Genomic DNA, 16,701 nt, shown 5'->3' on the forward strand with positions numbered 1-16,701 from the left:
TTAGCCTATTTTTTCTACAATGGAATGACAACAAAATCAGTATCCTGACGTTTGGGGTGTTTTTTGCTACCCCTCTTCTGTCTTAAGGCCCTATTGTCCACCTTTTGGTAGCAACAGGACTTCATTCTACTTCATTCCCGGTGTTCTCTCTTACTATGAGTCTTGTTCAACCTTTTTCTTCCTCACTCCAAAAATGCATACAAATCTGAATAAAATCTAATTTCCAGGAGCAACTTTCTGATTTCACATGTGACATATGTTCACAGGTGCTTTACTGAGTTCACTGAAAATGTTTACGCTCAAGTTCCACCGGTTTTGCTTTTCGCCGCTGGTTTCAGAATTAAGTTTACTGAACCAGCTGAACTGAGCTGCAATACAGAGAAGTATCCGTTCTGTCCATACTGCACTCTAGGACAGCCTATTTTACATCTTCTTGCACATCATCATCAAACACCCTTCCATGACATACAACATGCTGAACCAGTAGCAACGTGCACGCCGTTTGACTAACTGCTCCTTCTGTCTGCAGGCATTACACCACGAAGTCTGTCTCCGTTCCTTGGCATGCACTGCTTTTCACGGCCTAGATATGCTAATTGCTGCTAATACAAGTCATACAGGTGAGCCATAAAGAAAGGGATCAAACTAGGACCACTTCCACTCTTCAGGCATGAAGACCTGGGGACACAAACAATTCCTTTCTCCGTAACTCTCCACTTCACTGCAATTAAAAGTCTTGTTTGGGCTGAGATTGATACATTTTCCCAAATCACTGTGAGAAATGTAATCCCTTCAGTCCTGCTCTCTTTACTCGCCGTTGTGTAGAGGATCTGGAGGTGAGTGATCAGAAGACAGCTTGTCCTGAAGACCTGCAAGCAATCATGAGCGGCAAGTTTCTTGGTGTCACCTTCCACACCCTGACACATTGTAGAGACACTGTCCCTTTATCTGGGCCTCATCTTAACACAAAAATCTCTCTCTCTAGAACAAGGCGCGTCTCAGCTCCTGTATGTGGTGGTTAAGCTTGCAGTCCCTTTGTTCAAGTCCACCACAGAAGGAAGCAATATTGTTAGATGCAAATTCTCAACATGCTTCTGAGCCATTGCAGAGACTCAATGTTATCATTGTTAATGGTTGCACAATGTGGATTCTCCAACTGCACTGGGACACGACAGCATATAGCTTGCTTTTGCCCATCAACCTCCTCACCATGCTGAGATAAAGCTGCATAAAAAGAAAAGGTCCCAGGAAAGCTAAACAAATCAGGAGGCAGCAGACAGTTTCTTCACTGTTCAGACAAACCACATTTATTCAAGTAGTTATACAGACAAAAAAGTTAGAGCTGATCTAAAAGCTGGATACAAGTGAGGAATAGCTTTTTTTGCTTCATTGTTATACAGGTCAACATGGCACTCAACACCTAAAAGGACTTGTGTTCTGCAAATCTCTTCATTGGAATTAAAACGCTAATAAAAGCAGTAACTATATTTGAACAGCAGAGTCCCCTGCAAGAGGGACTGAGCAGAAATAAATCCATTATTAAAATCAATAAAAAACCAAAACCCTCAAACAACAAGCAACTTAGATGTGACCACTCTAGACCTAGGTAGATAATACTGTGCCAGCCACCTGCTCTAAGAATGATTCTTTCCTCGCCTTGCCCCTAAGTCTCATTAAGCGATGGGCAGTCGTGGCCCAGCTAAAATGGATGTATATCTGCTATTTGGAACCTGTCTATGGGAAAGCCATTCTTAGCTCCCACTTTTGATCTGAGTTTTCAGGATTCAGCTTTGGGACAGCAGAGACTGGCACAGCAGAAGAAAGATTACTAGACGGTGCTGGGTCTTGGGCTAAAGAGCTCCCACAGTAGCTATGGAATTTAAGTAAAGCTGAAAGCCGTGTCACAGCTTTTCACTCCTCTCTTCATGCTTCTACCAGGTCAGAGGTCTTGCTATGGTTCATAACTCTATTCAATTCTTGTGAAGCTCGTACATAAGTTGAAAAGTAATCCGCCTCCAGTGGTCTGCCACTGCGGTATGCGTTGCCAAGATGTTAGTGACACCCGAACTGACTTCGGACAAATGAAAGAATCTGTCACTTAACCTTAGGGATGAAAGGAATACAGTTAAGATTAAGACACTTGCAACCTAAAGCCACGAAGTTTAATCTACAACCCTCTGCCAGGGTTGCTCTACAAACTACATAAAGGGAATGTCACTCTGAGAATAAGAAAAACTACACTGGTTTTTGGCCAGATTTTGGCATTTCCAAGACTGCCATGTTGCTAAGCTCGCAGGAGAAACACGTATGCAAGAATGCAAGCAAACGCATGCTGTAAGAAATCGGCTTGTCACTGCTGTAATAAATAGCTCTTCACTAATGTTTCTGCTGTGGGTTTATAGGCTGTCCTAAGTGAGGAACAGAGAGGAAATCCAGCTGTTCTTCCACAGAAAACAGAAGCAGGCAGTCCAAAAAGAGGTCTGCTATGCTTAATTGCTAGACCACATTGCTCCAGGGTGAGACCCAAACCAGTCCACTCTAATTTTACATCCAGGTTGCTTCAATTAATGTGCAAACAACTCAAGGGTCATCTGGAGTTCTTGTTATCTAGCACTGCTTATTTTCCCTATGCGAAGTGGATGACCCCTATTCCAGGACAGAATTGACTGTTCAAAGTCTGCTGAAGGAGTGTGAAGGAAGGCTGCTTTATGTAACAGACAATCAAGTTCCATCTCATTTCTGTGGACAGACAGGTTGCATGAAGATGACCGCGTATCACACACCAACACTGTCTGAAGGTGGACAGGGGTCTTCAGGAGTAATTACAGCAACACTCAAGTAAGTTAAGCACAAGGGTATATCTCCTGAGTGAAGTTTGAATAAGCACAACAACTACTAACCCTACATGTGGTTTTGGTGATGTGATTCTGCCCTTTAACAGTATTCGAACAAAAGCAGACCAAGTTCTTAACATGGGCCTCAGCTGATCAATGGATACTACAGACCCTTGAGTCCTGTAGGCTGAACACATTTAAGAGCGTGAATGGAGCAGGAAAGACCAGCCAAACATCCCTCTAAAAGTTCTCTCTCTGAAGGTTATCTTAGGATAGGTGTTTTAGACTAACATTAATATGCCCTGGTGCATGCAAGGTGACTGGATAACAGCCTGTCACACATGGACTAGGAGGGGTGATGGTAAGGGATAATGCTCAAACGGTCTGGCATCAAAAGCCACCGTTTGTCCACTGACACTTAACACATAGGTATCCCCGCTGCAGTCTCTGTACGCACTCCTTTCACCCACCCTTATGGTATCCACAAGCACATACTCACCAGAGGTGTTCTTCTAGAGCATGACAAGAAACCAGTAAAGGATATCTGAAGAGTCAAACTCTTGGAGGCTGTTGCAGAACTTGGTTTAGTTACACAGCTGCTTGGTTGAGAGGCCTTTCCCTGCTACTTGAAGTTCCAAAGAGGATTTGAAGGCAGAGTTCTGGCTTGGTTCCTCTTGCTGTAGAGCAAATATTACCCTGGTGCAGAGAGAGTCCTGTGCCACTAGGATCTAGGCTGTCAGTTCTCTACTGCAGACTTGTTTCAGTTCCTCCTCATAAAACAGACAAATTGGTATACTTCTCTTGAAAGATATTTGAGTTTTGGGCACAAAAATATGCAGACTTGAAAGCTTTTTGAACTTGCATCTGCAATGTTTCCCTCTCCTGGACCAGGTGCCAAGCAATGCCCCTATATCACTCTTACTTTGCAAGCAGCTCAGTTTTACTTTGTGCCATCTACAGGCTTATTCAGAGCCCGGAGAAGCTGTCAGGAGTCATCCCACCTCAAGCCAAAATTTTTCAACATACGTACCACAGAATTTTGTGGTGAGGTGCTCATGGCAGTTTGGTGAGGGGAGTCACTGGTCTGGATGGACAAAATCACATCAGGCCTGTTGCGTTACTGTTTGAGTAAGGACCAGAATGGTTGTATCCATAATGCTTGTAAGCCCTAATGTTGCATATAAACCAGATTCTTCTTACCACAAGTTGGAGCATGTAAAAGATGAGCTAGACTGCCTATTCACAATGTCAGCAGTAAGGAAAATGAGGACTGAGTGTTGAAGTGCAAGCTTAAGGCTGCACTAGCAGAGCGCTTGGACACTACCTAAAGTGCCCTAAGTACTACTAACTGTTCTATCAACCAATTTTAACAAGGTTGCCTGAAAAGCTAAAACTCATGGAAGAACATTCCCTGATCCAACACGTAATCAGACAAATTCGTGGAATGAAAATCTACAAAGGCCACTATACACGGAGACATCATCTACTGTAGGAAGTGCTAACACAAGTTATCTCTAGAACCAAAAGAATTTACTGGACAAGCATCAACGACAAGTACAATTTTTACCCTTCCTCAAATATCTGCTGTACGCCTCCATCAGAGCTGAAAACCTGGGTGAAATGGAATTTAAGTCTGAGCCATTTTTACTTCCATTATACAACCTCTATACAAACACATTCAGAAGAGACATTGTTTATCCTCCTACCTAAGATATGTTCAGCTCTGGTTTAATTGTACAGAACTTTGTCAGACCTAAGAGAAATAGTTTTTATCTGTAGCTGCTCCTGTTTAAGAGGAGGAAGTGAGTTTCCGTCCTGAAACTTCTGCTACAGAATACAGATTAAAAGAAACGTGCCTGACAGCATACGCACTTGCACAACTGCAGAAGGATCACCTGCTCTGTCCATGTGGTCACATACTTGTACGTCTGACTGGACTGCTGTAACCAGTATGATCCAACAGTGGGGGATATGCACTAATGCTTATTTGCACAAAGATCACAGAATCCTAGCATCATTAAGGTTGGAAAAGACCTCTAAGATCATTGAGTCCAACCGTCAACCCAACACCACCATGCCTGCCAAACCATGTCCCCAAACACCACATCCACATGTTTTTTGAACACTTCCAGGGATGGTGACTCCACCAGTTCCCTGGGCAGCCTGGTCCAATGTCTGACCACTCTTTCAGTAAAGAAATTTTTCCTAATATCCAATCTAACCCCCACCCACCCCCCCAACACAACTGGAGGCCATTTCCTCTCGTCCTATTGCTAGTTACCTGGGAGAAGAGACCAACACCCGCCTCACTACAACCTCCTTTCAGGTAGCTGTAGAAAGCTATTAGATTAGTAGCTATTAGCTATTAACATTGCTTGGGGTCAGACAAAAACTTGGTTCTACTTCCAAACATATGGACACATTTTGAGTCTTCTTATCAAGCAGAATTTCCGAATTTTTTGAGTCTGGTTTTGCCCAAGCAATTCTTCCCTGTACTCATTAGTGCAAGCCAGCCCAGGGTCCCTAAGCTTGGGGGAAGTCACCATGTATCACAAAACACAGTAAAAGCTTTTCAAGCCTTTAATACAACCACATTAACAGTCTATAGCTGTCTCTCAAAAATCGTCTGAACCTACAGATCGGGCAGTTTTGATCTGGTATCGGACAGAGTTGCACAAATTCCTAGTTATATAAAAAACAGAAATACACACTAGTGTCATAGAAATCAAGATGTTCTTTGTTTCACTGACCACCAGGAATTGTACTGAAGACAGACATAGGTCAAACTTCTTACCAGTGAACCTTACCAGTGAACCTTCTGGGTGCAGTTCCTCTACGGGATAATTAATTCAGACTCTGTAATAGCTCACACTTGGGCTTCCTTTCAGCAGAGATTAAGCTGCTACTGCTGAGAGATTATGCACGATTTTGACTGTATATAAAGATGGATTACTGTTAACAACAGTCTAACCTGAAACCAATAAATGCATTCCAGATCAGCTCCAAACTGGAGCAGAAATATAGGAAAGATCCAAAACCAGTGTCATCTACAACCGCCTGGTTCCAAATACCTAAAAAATATGAATAGGGTCACATTGTACTGGTGTTTTTTCTCTTTTTGGTCTTTATCTTGGTGGTGCATATGTAGCATTTATTCTACAAATGATAATTTCTCTTAATTGGACAAATTAGATTACGATACCAGCAGGTGAGGATGTATTTTACTGATGCTAGAGCTGAATCCTACTACAATTATATACCAAAGACGTGAATAATTCTATACTCACTCCAAAAGCTAAAACCAAGTTCTTGCCTACAGTCAGCCTCCTAAAACCAAAGGAACCGCAAACATTCGCATTTCAGAAAATCAGCCCAGTTCTTTAAGAAGTTAATTTCTCACAACCTGATTCAAAATGTTGGCTCTTGACTTTACATTATCATTATTTTAAACAGAACAGTAATGAAAGATAATAAATCATCACATCTCTTGTTACACCAAGTGTTTGCCCATAAGATATTTCTAAATTAGGAGACACTAAATATATCAGTGTTCTTGTTTGTAGTTTAAAAATATAATTGTTTTGTTTAAACCTATTTTAATCAGTTGGGTGCACATTTCACTGCCTGTCTGCACGCCTGTTAGTTGTAACTGGAGTTCATTTATGGACAGGAAAATCTGAAATAACTTCTAAGACCACTCCATGATTTACGCTGTTTCACTTTTACCAATTTATGCTATTTTTATACTACTTTCCTAGTAAGAAGCTGCCCCACCCCTAGCAAAATTAGCCCCAGGAAAATCATTCTGGAATGGGAGATTGAACGAATTCAGGACCTTTATCTCTCATCTGTTCTTTGTGCCTCACGAACATGGTATTTGCACGGTTAGGAAGAACAGTGTTTGACTAGACTGCCTGCTCTTCAGAGATCACTAATTCCCATCATGCTGAAATATTCTTCAGAACAGTGACAATTAGGAAGATCTAGAACATCTTTATCGTTGCTCCAAGACCTTGTGCCCTTCCAAGCAGAAGCCATTTTGCAGAAATTCACCCAGAAGCAGAAGAATGAACAACCACGAATAACTGTTACTGTCATTATATGTTTTACCTAGCCACTGCATGAAACTTTACTTTGACTACAGAGCACACAAATAATTTAAATGATGTAATAGCAGTGTTACTCTACGCTTGCGGGCATCAGGTCAATATTAAGACGCAAGTACAGCCCTTCATAGTAGTCACGCTCTTCAACGCCCACTTCAGGTGCGCAAACCCGAGCCTTACCGAGCTCCCTTGTCTAGCTCTGTCAAACTGCACATTAGTAAGCAAGAAAGAGATTCACAGAAGAATTTCCAGAAGGACAAAAAACCCATCAGGTGTGTCAAATCTCTGACATTCAGAAACCATTTGGGGAAAGCAGCACACGCTGACTTAAGCACTAAAGTATGGATGCTTTAATTAATCCGGGGTGAATTTAATTGCTTTAGTTAAGTGGAAATCGGGTTAAAAATGATGCAGAGTATGCTGGGGTGTGTTAAAAACATGACATATGAGCTGGATGAATCGATAAATTAAAAGCGCACAGATGTTTTAATTAAACCCAGGAAAGTTAACGAAGATCACCAGAGACTTTTAAGCCTATGATTAATTCAATTCATTTAAAATACCTGTAGAGATATGGGGATGCCTCCATTTTGGGAGTTATAGAAGTTCTCAATCGATAAGTACTTAAGCTGTTCTAGGAAAAAAATGGTAGGATTTTTATCGAAGTGACTGAACAACATTAATTGCACAATGAATATTTACACTCTTCTGAACACTCATCAAACTTTTGCTTCGGCCAAAATTTATCAAAAAGGTCATTCTTTTTCTCATTGCCTTCAGTGTGACCTCATCTGTCAAAAGGACCACACTTGCTGTTCCCTGCTCTACCCTTCTACAAAGTGTGTATTTCCATTAGACGACTGCTTGGCTTACAACGATTGACAAAAAAAAAAAAAAAAAAAAAAAAATCTATCTAAGAAATATGAATACGTCTTCCCATACTAACTTGCAGTAACTTCTAGAACCACAGCAAATTTTTTAAATTATCTCTTTGGGGTTGGTCACTTGGTACAAGAAAAGTTTGCTTCATGAATACACCCTTACAATACTTTTAATAACAATAACAATGCAATCTGTAAGAACAGGGAAAATAAAATTTAAGCAAATGTCAGACACATTGGAACTAATTTAGTGGTGGATCACAAGGGCTGAAGCCCCATTACTGCTAGCATGAAGGTGAGCTTACACAATCTAGCTAACTGTCAAAGATCTGAGTCTTAATTCTCTAAAGATATTGGAGTCCTCAGGGGGGAGAGAAAAAGGCAACTGTACCGCCTCACTGGAAAAGCCACAGCTGAATATAAAAAAAGATTGTCAAGTGGTATAAAACTACAAATTGGAGCCAGAGAGAAAAGAGGATCTTTGAGTTCAGCTAGAGACTTCAAGTAACAGCTGGCTGTGCCAGGGTTCAAACGTCTTGAGGAGCTTCTCTGGTCGCACTCTGGATTCAACGCTTCATCAGCCCTGTTTGTTCCCCCCCGGCTATCGCCAACGCTCTGCAACCATCACCACCTGTAGTAAAGGAAAGACTGTAGATCTCCACGCAGTAAACTAAGATGATTTGCAAAACAGTAGATTGATTTGCAGCCAGTCCAGCTAGGCTCCTCCCTATCTGCTACATCATTCAAGAGCAGAACAGTTCAATTTCTTTTTCACATGCATCAACGCACTCCAGAAAATGGAAGTTACCCTGCACTGGCTCTGGTTTACCACAGGAGAATGTGACTGATCGGTTTGCTGTATATTTTGTGCCTTTGAAAATAAAGGAGAAAAAAAAAAAAAGCAGCAAGAACAATTCTTTTCAACTCTGCATGATACATGGGATTGAAGGAAAACGTAGATGGTGGATAGAAATGTTCTGAAAACATTGCCCTGCAATCTAAAACTCTTTTTCTCTGGCAACTCATAACACAGAATCAGAGCTGTGAAATTCTTGCTTTAGATATAAGCCGTGAAGTTGATGCAAGAAAATGCAGAGAAATAAATTTTACTTTCTACTAACAGATGGAAAAAAACAGATGCTGAAATCAACTACTGTCATAGACAAGCATGTAGATCTTCATTTGTATGTCTTGATAACTTCATCACTAGAAAAACTGAGGAGGAAGGGAAAACTAAACTATTTCAGAGGTTTCAGTAGCTATCTCAATGGAGAGAGCCGGTGAGGAATCAAAGAGACGATGCTTCGAGCTCACAAAAAGCAGCAGTAAGGACAAACACCAAACACCAGAATTCTCCTTCCAAACACAAGCGCTGTGATTCGCAACAGAGAAGCGCTACCAGCACGAAGTCATTTATGCATCTAGAAAAAGAAATGGAAAAGTGAAACCGCTCTTCAAATATTTTTTTGTAAGATTTTACACCATTCCCAGCGAACGGCGTAAAAACTATTACTCCTCTGGTAAGGGTTTACCTCTGGCTGAACAGCAGTGCCACGGGTTCAGGACTGCATCCACAGGCTGTAGTATTCAGGGTATTTAAACCCTGACTGCTCTGGTCTCGTTGTAGCTACTATTGCCTTACTAAATTTAGCAAAAAAGATCTAAATCATAACACAATTAATTGCAAAGTTCCACATTAGCTGCAGATATTTAGACGTTTTTCTACATTCGAATAAGAAATATTTTTGTTTGTTTGAGAAAGCAAAGGGGGATGACAGCTAACTGAATTTAATCTCATCCAAATAGGGTCTAAGTATAAAGACCTAAATTACCGGTTCCAACCTAGATATGATGCAGATATGAAAAAAGTCAAGCATGCTGAAATCTGAAGCTGTGAGTTGTTTCTGTTATTCAGGGATGACAAATGTCTAAGGGTCTCTTAACAGCTGTATTTCTATAACATGATTTATAATGCTACTTAATCACAGTTGCTTCAGTGACATTTACCATCATCGCAAGGACTCCAGGACGATCCCAACACAACCGCAAAGACAAACTCTTAGAACTTCATGCAATAAACAAATACCAGCATGGACCCACGAAGACAACTCAATCTAAAACCACAATGGAGATAGCAACACAATTAAAGCAGCTAACCAACGAAACACAAAAACAGCCCACAAAGCACACACCACAGCGAGCACACCTCAGCTCAGCAGAGCACAGTCAGAGCCGAGAGACGCCAACGCAAGTAGGGTAAGGTGGGAAGAAAAATTTTTGGCTTGCCAGAAACTAAGCCGCCCAACGGTCTGCACCCTGCCTGTATTTGTATGCATGCCCACCTCCTGGCTGCACTGGGGACCTTTTGAAATATTCTGTTTGTTGGAATCACAATGAAACAGAAAATATTTGTGCAAATAGCTGTGCTGCTGCTGCACATCTATGAGAAGGGAAGAAAGATAAAGTGAAGCAACTGATAATAGAGCAGGCTTTGAAAGCAGCTGCGAGAGATCAAATGAATGCACCCTGCTTCTCATAAGTATGAAAATATCACCGTAATGCTGCTGAAGAAAAATCCGTTTATAGGATTTTCCTGGGTTTCCACACACTTTCTGTTGTGGACACAAGCAAGGCAAACTTCCTTATCGTACCAAACCAACAACGCCTGGTTCCAGCCTGCAGGCCCCAGCGACAGTGCTGCCCGTGGCTCCGGCTCCGGGCTCCGGATTTCCACAGGCAGGGTCACCAGCCATCGGATACAGGTGCAGCAGCCTTCACTGAAGTCAGAGGCTCCTAATCACCGCCATGCCCACTTCTTTTCACCTATCACGTTTTGTCCAGCAGTGGCATTAGCAACTCTTCTCAGTTGTTTCCTTCCTCCTTCATTACCGAGTTCCTCAGCGTTCCCCATTTTTTTTTTCTTAATCCTCTTAGCTTTGAAATTTTCTCCTACAGAAATAAGTCTACCTTCTTAGCTGCACCACGACCCTGCAAGCTCTTTGGGAAAAGGAGTCACAAGTAATTTCAAGTTCATACGCCGCAACACAAATTTAAAAACATGCAAGGGCAATGCAATACACACAGGCACAAATTTGGCTGTATGTTTACTGGCGGTTTAATATGGAAAACAAATGCTAATTAGGTTGCTATACTAGATGCAAGTATTGGGTATCTTTAACAACATTAAATAAATATCTTAATTTTAAAGCATTTTTGCTGCCCTGTAAAGGCACAACTATAATAAACAGAAGAAAGGACATGCTTCTAAACAACAGGAGCAGCCCCACTTGAAATTATGCAGGGCAAGCTGTTCTGCAGATAAATTTTTATAAGCCTGAATTCAATGCTGGAATCAGCACAAGCCATAAAAACATTAAGAACAATGAGAAGTTCATATTTTGCTTGTTGAAATCCGTATTTTTAAAGTCTGTTTTCTCAAATATTAACAACGCTACGAGTAGCTCCTGGCTCCTGTTTCAACTCTGTGAACATTCCCTCATAAAGAATGCAAAGGATACGCAGTGCCAACCCCCATCCCGGCACAGGCTGCGGAGTAATCTCGGTACTCTTAGGTCACCATCCCGTTACTAACAGCACATGCCTTGCAAACATCTGCTAATCCTCACCTTCCATCTACAACGTACTACAGGGACAGGTACATGCTTTTAAAGAGTAATGAAGTGTTAGGATGCTAAACGCCTGGTGGTGTAACAGAAGTTTAATAAGGTGTCTGCTGTGGAACTCAGGAGCGCAGACGCTCCCATCCCCTGATTTTGCCTCTAATCTCCAGCAGAGTTCAGGAGAATTGATGGGGAAAGCTGCAGACCAGACACGATGGTTCCTGTACTCCGCTCCTTCTCGCACTACGGGCTGCGTACCTCGAGCCCCTTTTTGGAGCTGCGACCACTAACAATCAGCACGAATTCAGGCTGTGACCCCTTCAGTTCTTGGCTCCTGCTTAAATTGCCAAGTAGAATGAGTTGGAGTGGTGGATTCTGTGGTGGCTCTACTTGTCTACCCGACACCGGACCAAAGCTGCCGTATCATTTCATGCAGGCAAGCCAGCAGCTGACAGACGGCAAGGACTGTCGAAATAGGTTGGTTACACATCCACTTATTTATTCTGTAATTATTTTAGGCACAGTTAATGGCACAAAAGCCTTTTGAGTGTACTGCAGTTCCGTGAAACCAAGCAAGCTGAGGGCAGACAGGGAAGTGCTGCCCTGTACATTGACCCCATTGGAAGGCAAGCGAGGACACGATCACTTTGCCAGAAATGAAAAACCTCGGCTAGTAAAACATGGGACTGGGAAAACGAGAAGAAAATTTGTAACCAAAGGCATTTCAAGGTACTGAGTCAGAGAGGTGGGAGCTGCTGGAAAAGCACATTGCCACAGCCAGCCTTGTCTGCTCAAGCACCAGAATGCTGCTTCCACCCCCCGGCAGAGCAGATGAGTGACGAGCCGGGGCTGTGCTGCTCCTGCAGCACACACACCAGTTGGCACGCACACACCCCCCAACACCCAAAACCCCAGAACAAACCCACCCAGCAAGAGATGCTCAGAGCGAAGCTGAACATGCTGAATTTTGTCAACTGCAAGAAAGGATGTGAGATATGTGTGGGTGACGAGTCAGCAATGCAGCAGCCTCAAAGAAAAGCACACTTTGTTTTTCTTTTTTTTTATGAATACGGTGTAAGTGATGAGACACACACTGATTATGAAAACACAAAATGCTTGCAAACAAAGCTGTTATTTCTCCGATTTCTGTTTTCTCTCTAACCCACCACTTCTCAGCCCTCCCCTGCATTCTTGCTCTGTCACAGTGGACGACACCATCGTTCTGCCTGTCATTAAGCTTCGTAATCTGGATGTTATTTTTGACTCATCTGTTTTCTCACGCTCAGGCTTTGACAAAGTCTTAGAGATTTGTTCCACATTGCCTTTCTTTGTCAGAATTCATCCCCCAGCTTTCAATAAACAAAATCTACATGGCATCACCAGCTTTTTCTCCAGCATTGATAAATTCAGTCTTCTTCAGTCATGCCTGTGCGGAACAGTGCTGCAAAACCCACGTTGTTAATCTGTTAACCTAACCTTCAGCTACACGGCTCTTCTTCCCCAGTCCTGCTTCAGGTCCTTTCCTCACCTCACACGGAACACGAACTCCATGCTCCAGCTTCATTCACAGACCCGCTTCACCCCAGACTGCTCACTGCTAGAATTCTGACTTCAGCTTCTCCGTGGCCTACACTGCTTTTGAAAGTCAAATTTAAAAACAGCTTTTCTGAGCTCTTACCTATGCCCTGGCTCCTTTGGAGGCCCCATTTACCCTCCATTAACCACATGACGTTATCAGTTTGCCCCATTATCCCACTTTAAAACCGCCTTTTACCACAGTGTTCCCCCAAACGGACAACAGTCACGCTGCTAGCGCGTTTCTAACACCGCGTATTGCATTTTTCCTTAGATCTCTGCATCTGTCAATTGGTTCCCATTCATTCCCTCTCAGCTTGCACTGATGTGGTAAATTCCTGGAGGTAGGCACCGTTTTTATTTACTTGTTTTCCTTGTAAAGCGCTAGCCACAATAGATTAGCATTAACAGGTACTATTGCTCATGACAATTTCTTCATAATGCCATAGAAATGATGTTTTTCTTATACTACTGCTCCTCTCCCACTCTTTTCTGTGCCAGACCAAACTGATCAGGTACCATCATGCTTAATCCCACCTACCTCACTTGTCTGAGCTCTCCTCTGATATCGCATAGATTTCCAGTGAGTCCCTTGAATAGCACAAGACACTCACTCACCAGTTTGACCGTGTCATGTGAGTCCTGCAGTGCTGCCCCACCACGGGCCCCACCTCCTCCGTCGGGCTCCGAACACGTGCAGGACAGGCAACGGGGAAAGGCTGTTCCACATCACCTCTCGCCTTTCCCTTCAATGTCCAGTGAGCTTCTGTCTGCTTGCACTATTTTCAGTTCCTAAATCTTTTGTCCAAGTTATGAAGGCAAGCACTGTTTTCCTCACTTGCATAGAGAGGAAATACTAACCTCTGTATGTTACGACCATATGCTGGACACCACCCATGTGGGCCACGTGCTCTACAGCAAAGAGCTGAGCACTGAGTTACTCAGCAAGATGCACTCCAAAATTTCTGTGTTCCTCACTGCTATCACTCCCAGAACCTCTCATGCCACTGGGAGCATGCTGGACATGGCACTAAGAGAATAGTTTCAAGCAGAGGATTCAACGGATGAGAAAACATTACTTTATGCACTGTTGCCCAAGCAAGAAGTTTCTGAATAACCTCAGAGCACGAAGAGTCCCAAACAACTGAAATTTGAATAACAACTGAGAAAAAGCAAGAGTTACTACTTCTAGCAGTTATACCTTACTTACCTAACAAATGACCACTTTTTACGTTTTCATACAGAGATTAACAGTACACATACAATAAAGAAAATGGCAGCGGTAGCAACTCTTGTTGTGGTGCAAGCAGTCATCAGAAACAACAAATCCATTAGAATAAATTTAAAAAGAGATAGGCTACACTTTACAGCTTAGTAACTATTTCAAACTAAATAGACGTCGCAAAATAAATAAAAAGAAATTTTAAAAAACCTACCCTTCTTTTTATACTTATTAAAGTGGCGCCGTCCTTTGCCAGTAAGCCAAAAACAAACAGAATGAAAACAAAATAATGAAAAACCCACACAAGAAGAACAGGGAAAGAAACTGTGCATAACATAAATCTGAATCATTAGAGTTCTTAAAATCAGATTAAAAAGTCAACTGATCAAACATGGTACAAATTTCTGGTTTAAAAAATCCAAAAGCCTTCAATCCCTTTAGATTCCAATATTAAACATGTTTGTTATTACATTGCACAATCAGCTAAAAGTATCTGACAAATGGCAACTTCACAGCAGCTGACGTGAGCTACTTGACACAATTTCTTCCTTCTTTTACAAATCGGACGCCGTCTCTGAACAGGCTATGCTCATCCTGTCAACGTAGAGATCCCACGGGATGGCACGTTGTTTCACCTTTTCAGATCAGCTAAACACGCTTGTGATGCAAATCCCAGCATTTTAAAACGGAAAATTAAAGGAGGCTCTGAGCACATTTGCAACAGTGTATGACAGTGTCTTTGGAAGTATTTTTGTTGCAGGAGTGGAAGGGCTGCATGCCCTTCAAATGCATTATGAGACAAAATGAAATTACAGACAGCTCTGTGAGTCGCTTCTAGGAACCCGACTCGTTGTAACACCGAACTCTACAAATGGTGAAAAGCAGGACACGACGAAGGACGCCTGCTTGCAGATTTACCACAACCTTGGCAGCTGAAAGACCGAACTATTACCAGATGTTAACAGTGGGAACACTAAGTAAGCAGGACATCTTGATTTACTCGGGTGGTTATGTCATAGAGGTTACAGAAGAGTAGAGATGAATATAAAAAAGTGACAACACACCAAAATAACATAATCATAGCTGCATGTCTGATTCTTTAATCGATCCTTGGCCATAGCATGGCTTCTTATCAATAACTCCTACAGGTAACTGTGGGCAGGAAGTTACAGTGCAGTTCAATTTACAGTAAATCTCCCACTGGCTTTAACTATGAACATTTTCTTTATCAGAATACATCTCCACCTACTGAATTGTCTTTTGATTATCCGACTACCTTTGTCTTTATATGCCATATTCTAGCCACATGAGATTAAAATGCATCATTACCTTTTCTGCGTGTTATGTGGACTTCTCAATTAGGTTAAACCCCACACAATTTCAAAGGGAATCTTGCTTGAGCAAGGATGGAGCAAATCTGTTGATACTGGCTACCTGAGAATAAGTTATTTCCACAGAGAAGGGTGACAAATTAAACCCCCTGGTATTCAGCAAGTGTTCGAGAGGGTGAAATTTCCTTCTCTTCAAACAGGGTACGAAAGTGTATTTCAGCCTGTGGGCTGGGCCAAAAGGTCATCTCTTTCTAATAACTTTCATGGTGTTTTCCTGGAGCTAACAGGTCTGAAGTCAAATCTGTGCCATCTCTCCTAGATTTCCTTCATTTTCATCTTTTAGAACTACATGGATGGAGTAACGTAACAGAAGGAGTACGTGCACACCGTCTGCAAATAGTTTGCAGATCACTGCTCTCAAGCGTCATCGCCACTGATGCCCTCGAGAACAGCGCTGTAAGAGGGGATTCACCCATACAAAGGCTCATGCTTCACACCTATCCATCTTGGGTTTCACCCGATGTGCAGCTCTTAGACTGCTGTTATGGCATGGATCAAGCTCTAAAAGCCATCTGAAGAGCTTGCTCACTTTTTCTCCACATTTTGCTATTTGAGTCCTGCCTCAAATTACTTTACAGTGGAGAACCGAGACACTGAAAGACGTGTTGCTAGGGAAATAATAATTAAAAAGTCAGATGGAAAGAAAATCGTTATCCTTCCATACTTGTGACAGCTTAAATATAAATTTAACATTACAGGAAATGTCCATTAAACATGTGTGCATACACATAATATGCTGGAAAAGATTTAATTCTCACTCTCTTTTTTTACTGTGTTTTACCACGCATACCATCTCAATTTTGATTTCTGTCTTCTGACACTGCTCTCGCACATGATCAGTAAGCAGAAAACTCTGTGGACGTGAGAGCAGGCCCGGCAGTGCCTGTGCAAGGGGCGAGGCATCCAGCCCTCGCATCCCAGCTCCGCCGCACACGGCTGGCTTGGCTCACGGCATCAAGACGTGCAGCTACGTGCTTGCACAGAAACACGAGCAGTCTGTCAACACGCCCGTTTTGTCACTTTATGTGGCTTCTCAGGCTGCTTTGTTCTTTGGAAATACCATGATGTCTGA

General features: G+C 42.3%; 1 protein-coding gene across 16 annotated transcripts in view; it reads right to left on the minus strand.

The window, feature by feature from the left end:
* The window catches only part of TENM2 (teneurin transmembrane protein 2), a 1,253,534-nt gene that overhangs the window by 92,615 nt on the left and 1,144,218 nt on the right, over positions 1-16,701 (minus strand). For 12 of the 16 annotated variants that reach the window (XM_075442184.1, XM_075442183.1, XM_075442198.1 and 9 more), the window contains one exon: positions 14,453-14,485. The exons of the other annotated variants lie outside the window; for them this stretch is intronic. In XM_075442184.1, the coding sequence (XP_075298299.1) occupies positions 14,453-14,485 (33 nt within the window). The remainder of the gene's footprint in view (positions 1-14,452; positions 14,486-16,701) is intronic. 16 annotated transcript variants of the gene reach the window in all.

This window comes from Opisthocomus hoazin, chromosome 23 (assembly GCF_030867145.1).
Source record: "Opisthocomus hoazin isolate bOpiHoa1 chromosome 23, bOpiHoa1.hap1, whole genome shotgun sequence".
NCBI classification, from domain to species: Eukaryota; Metazoa; Chordata; class Aves; order Opisthocomiformes; family Opisthocomidae; genus Opisthocomus; species Opisthocomus hoazin.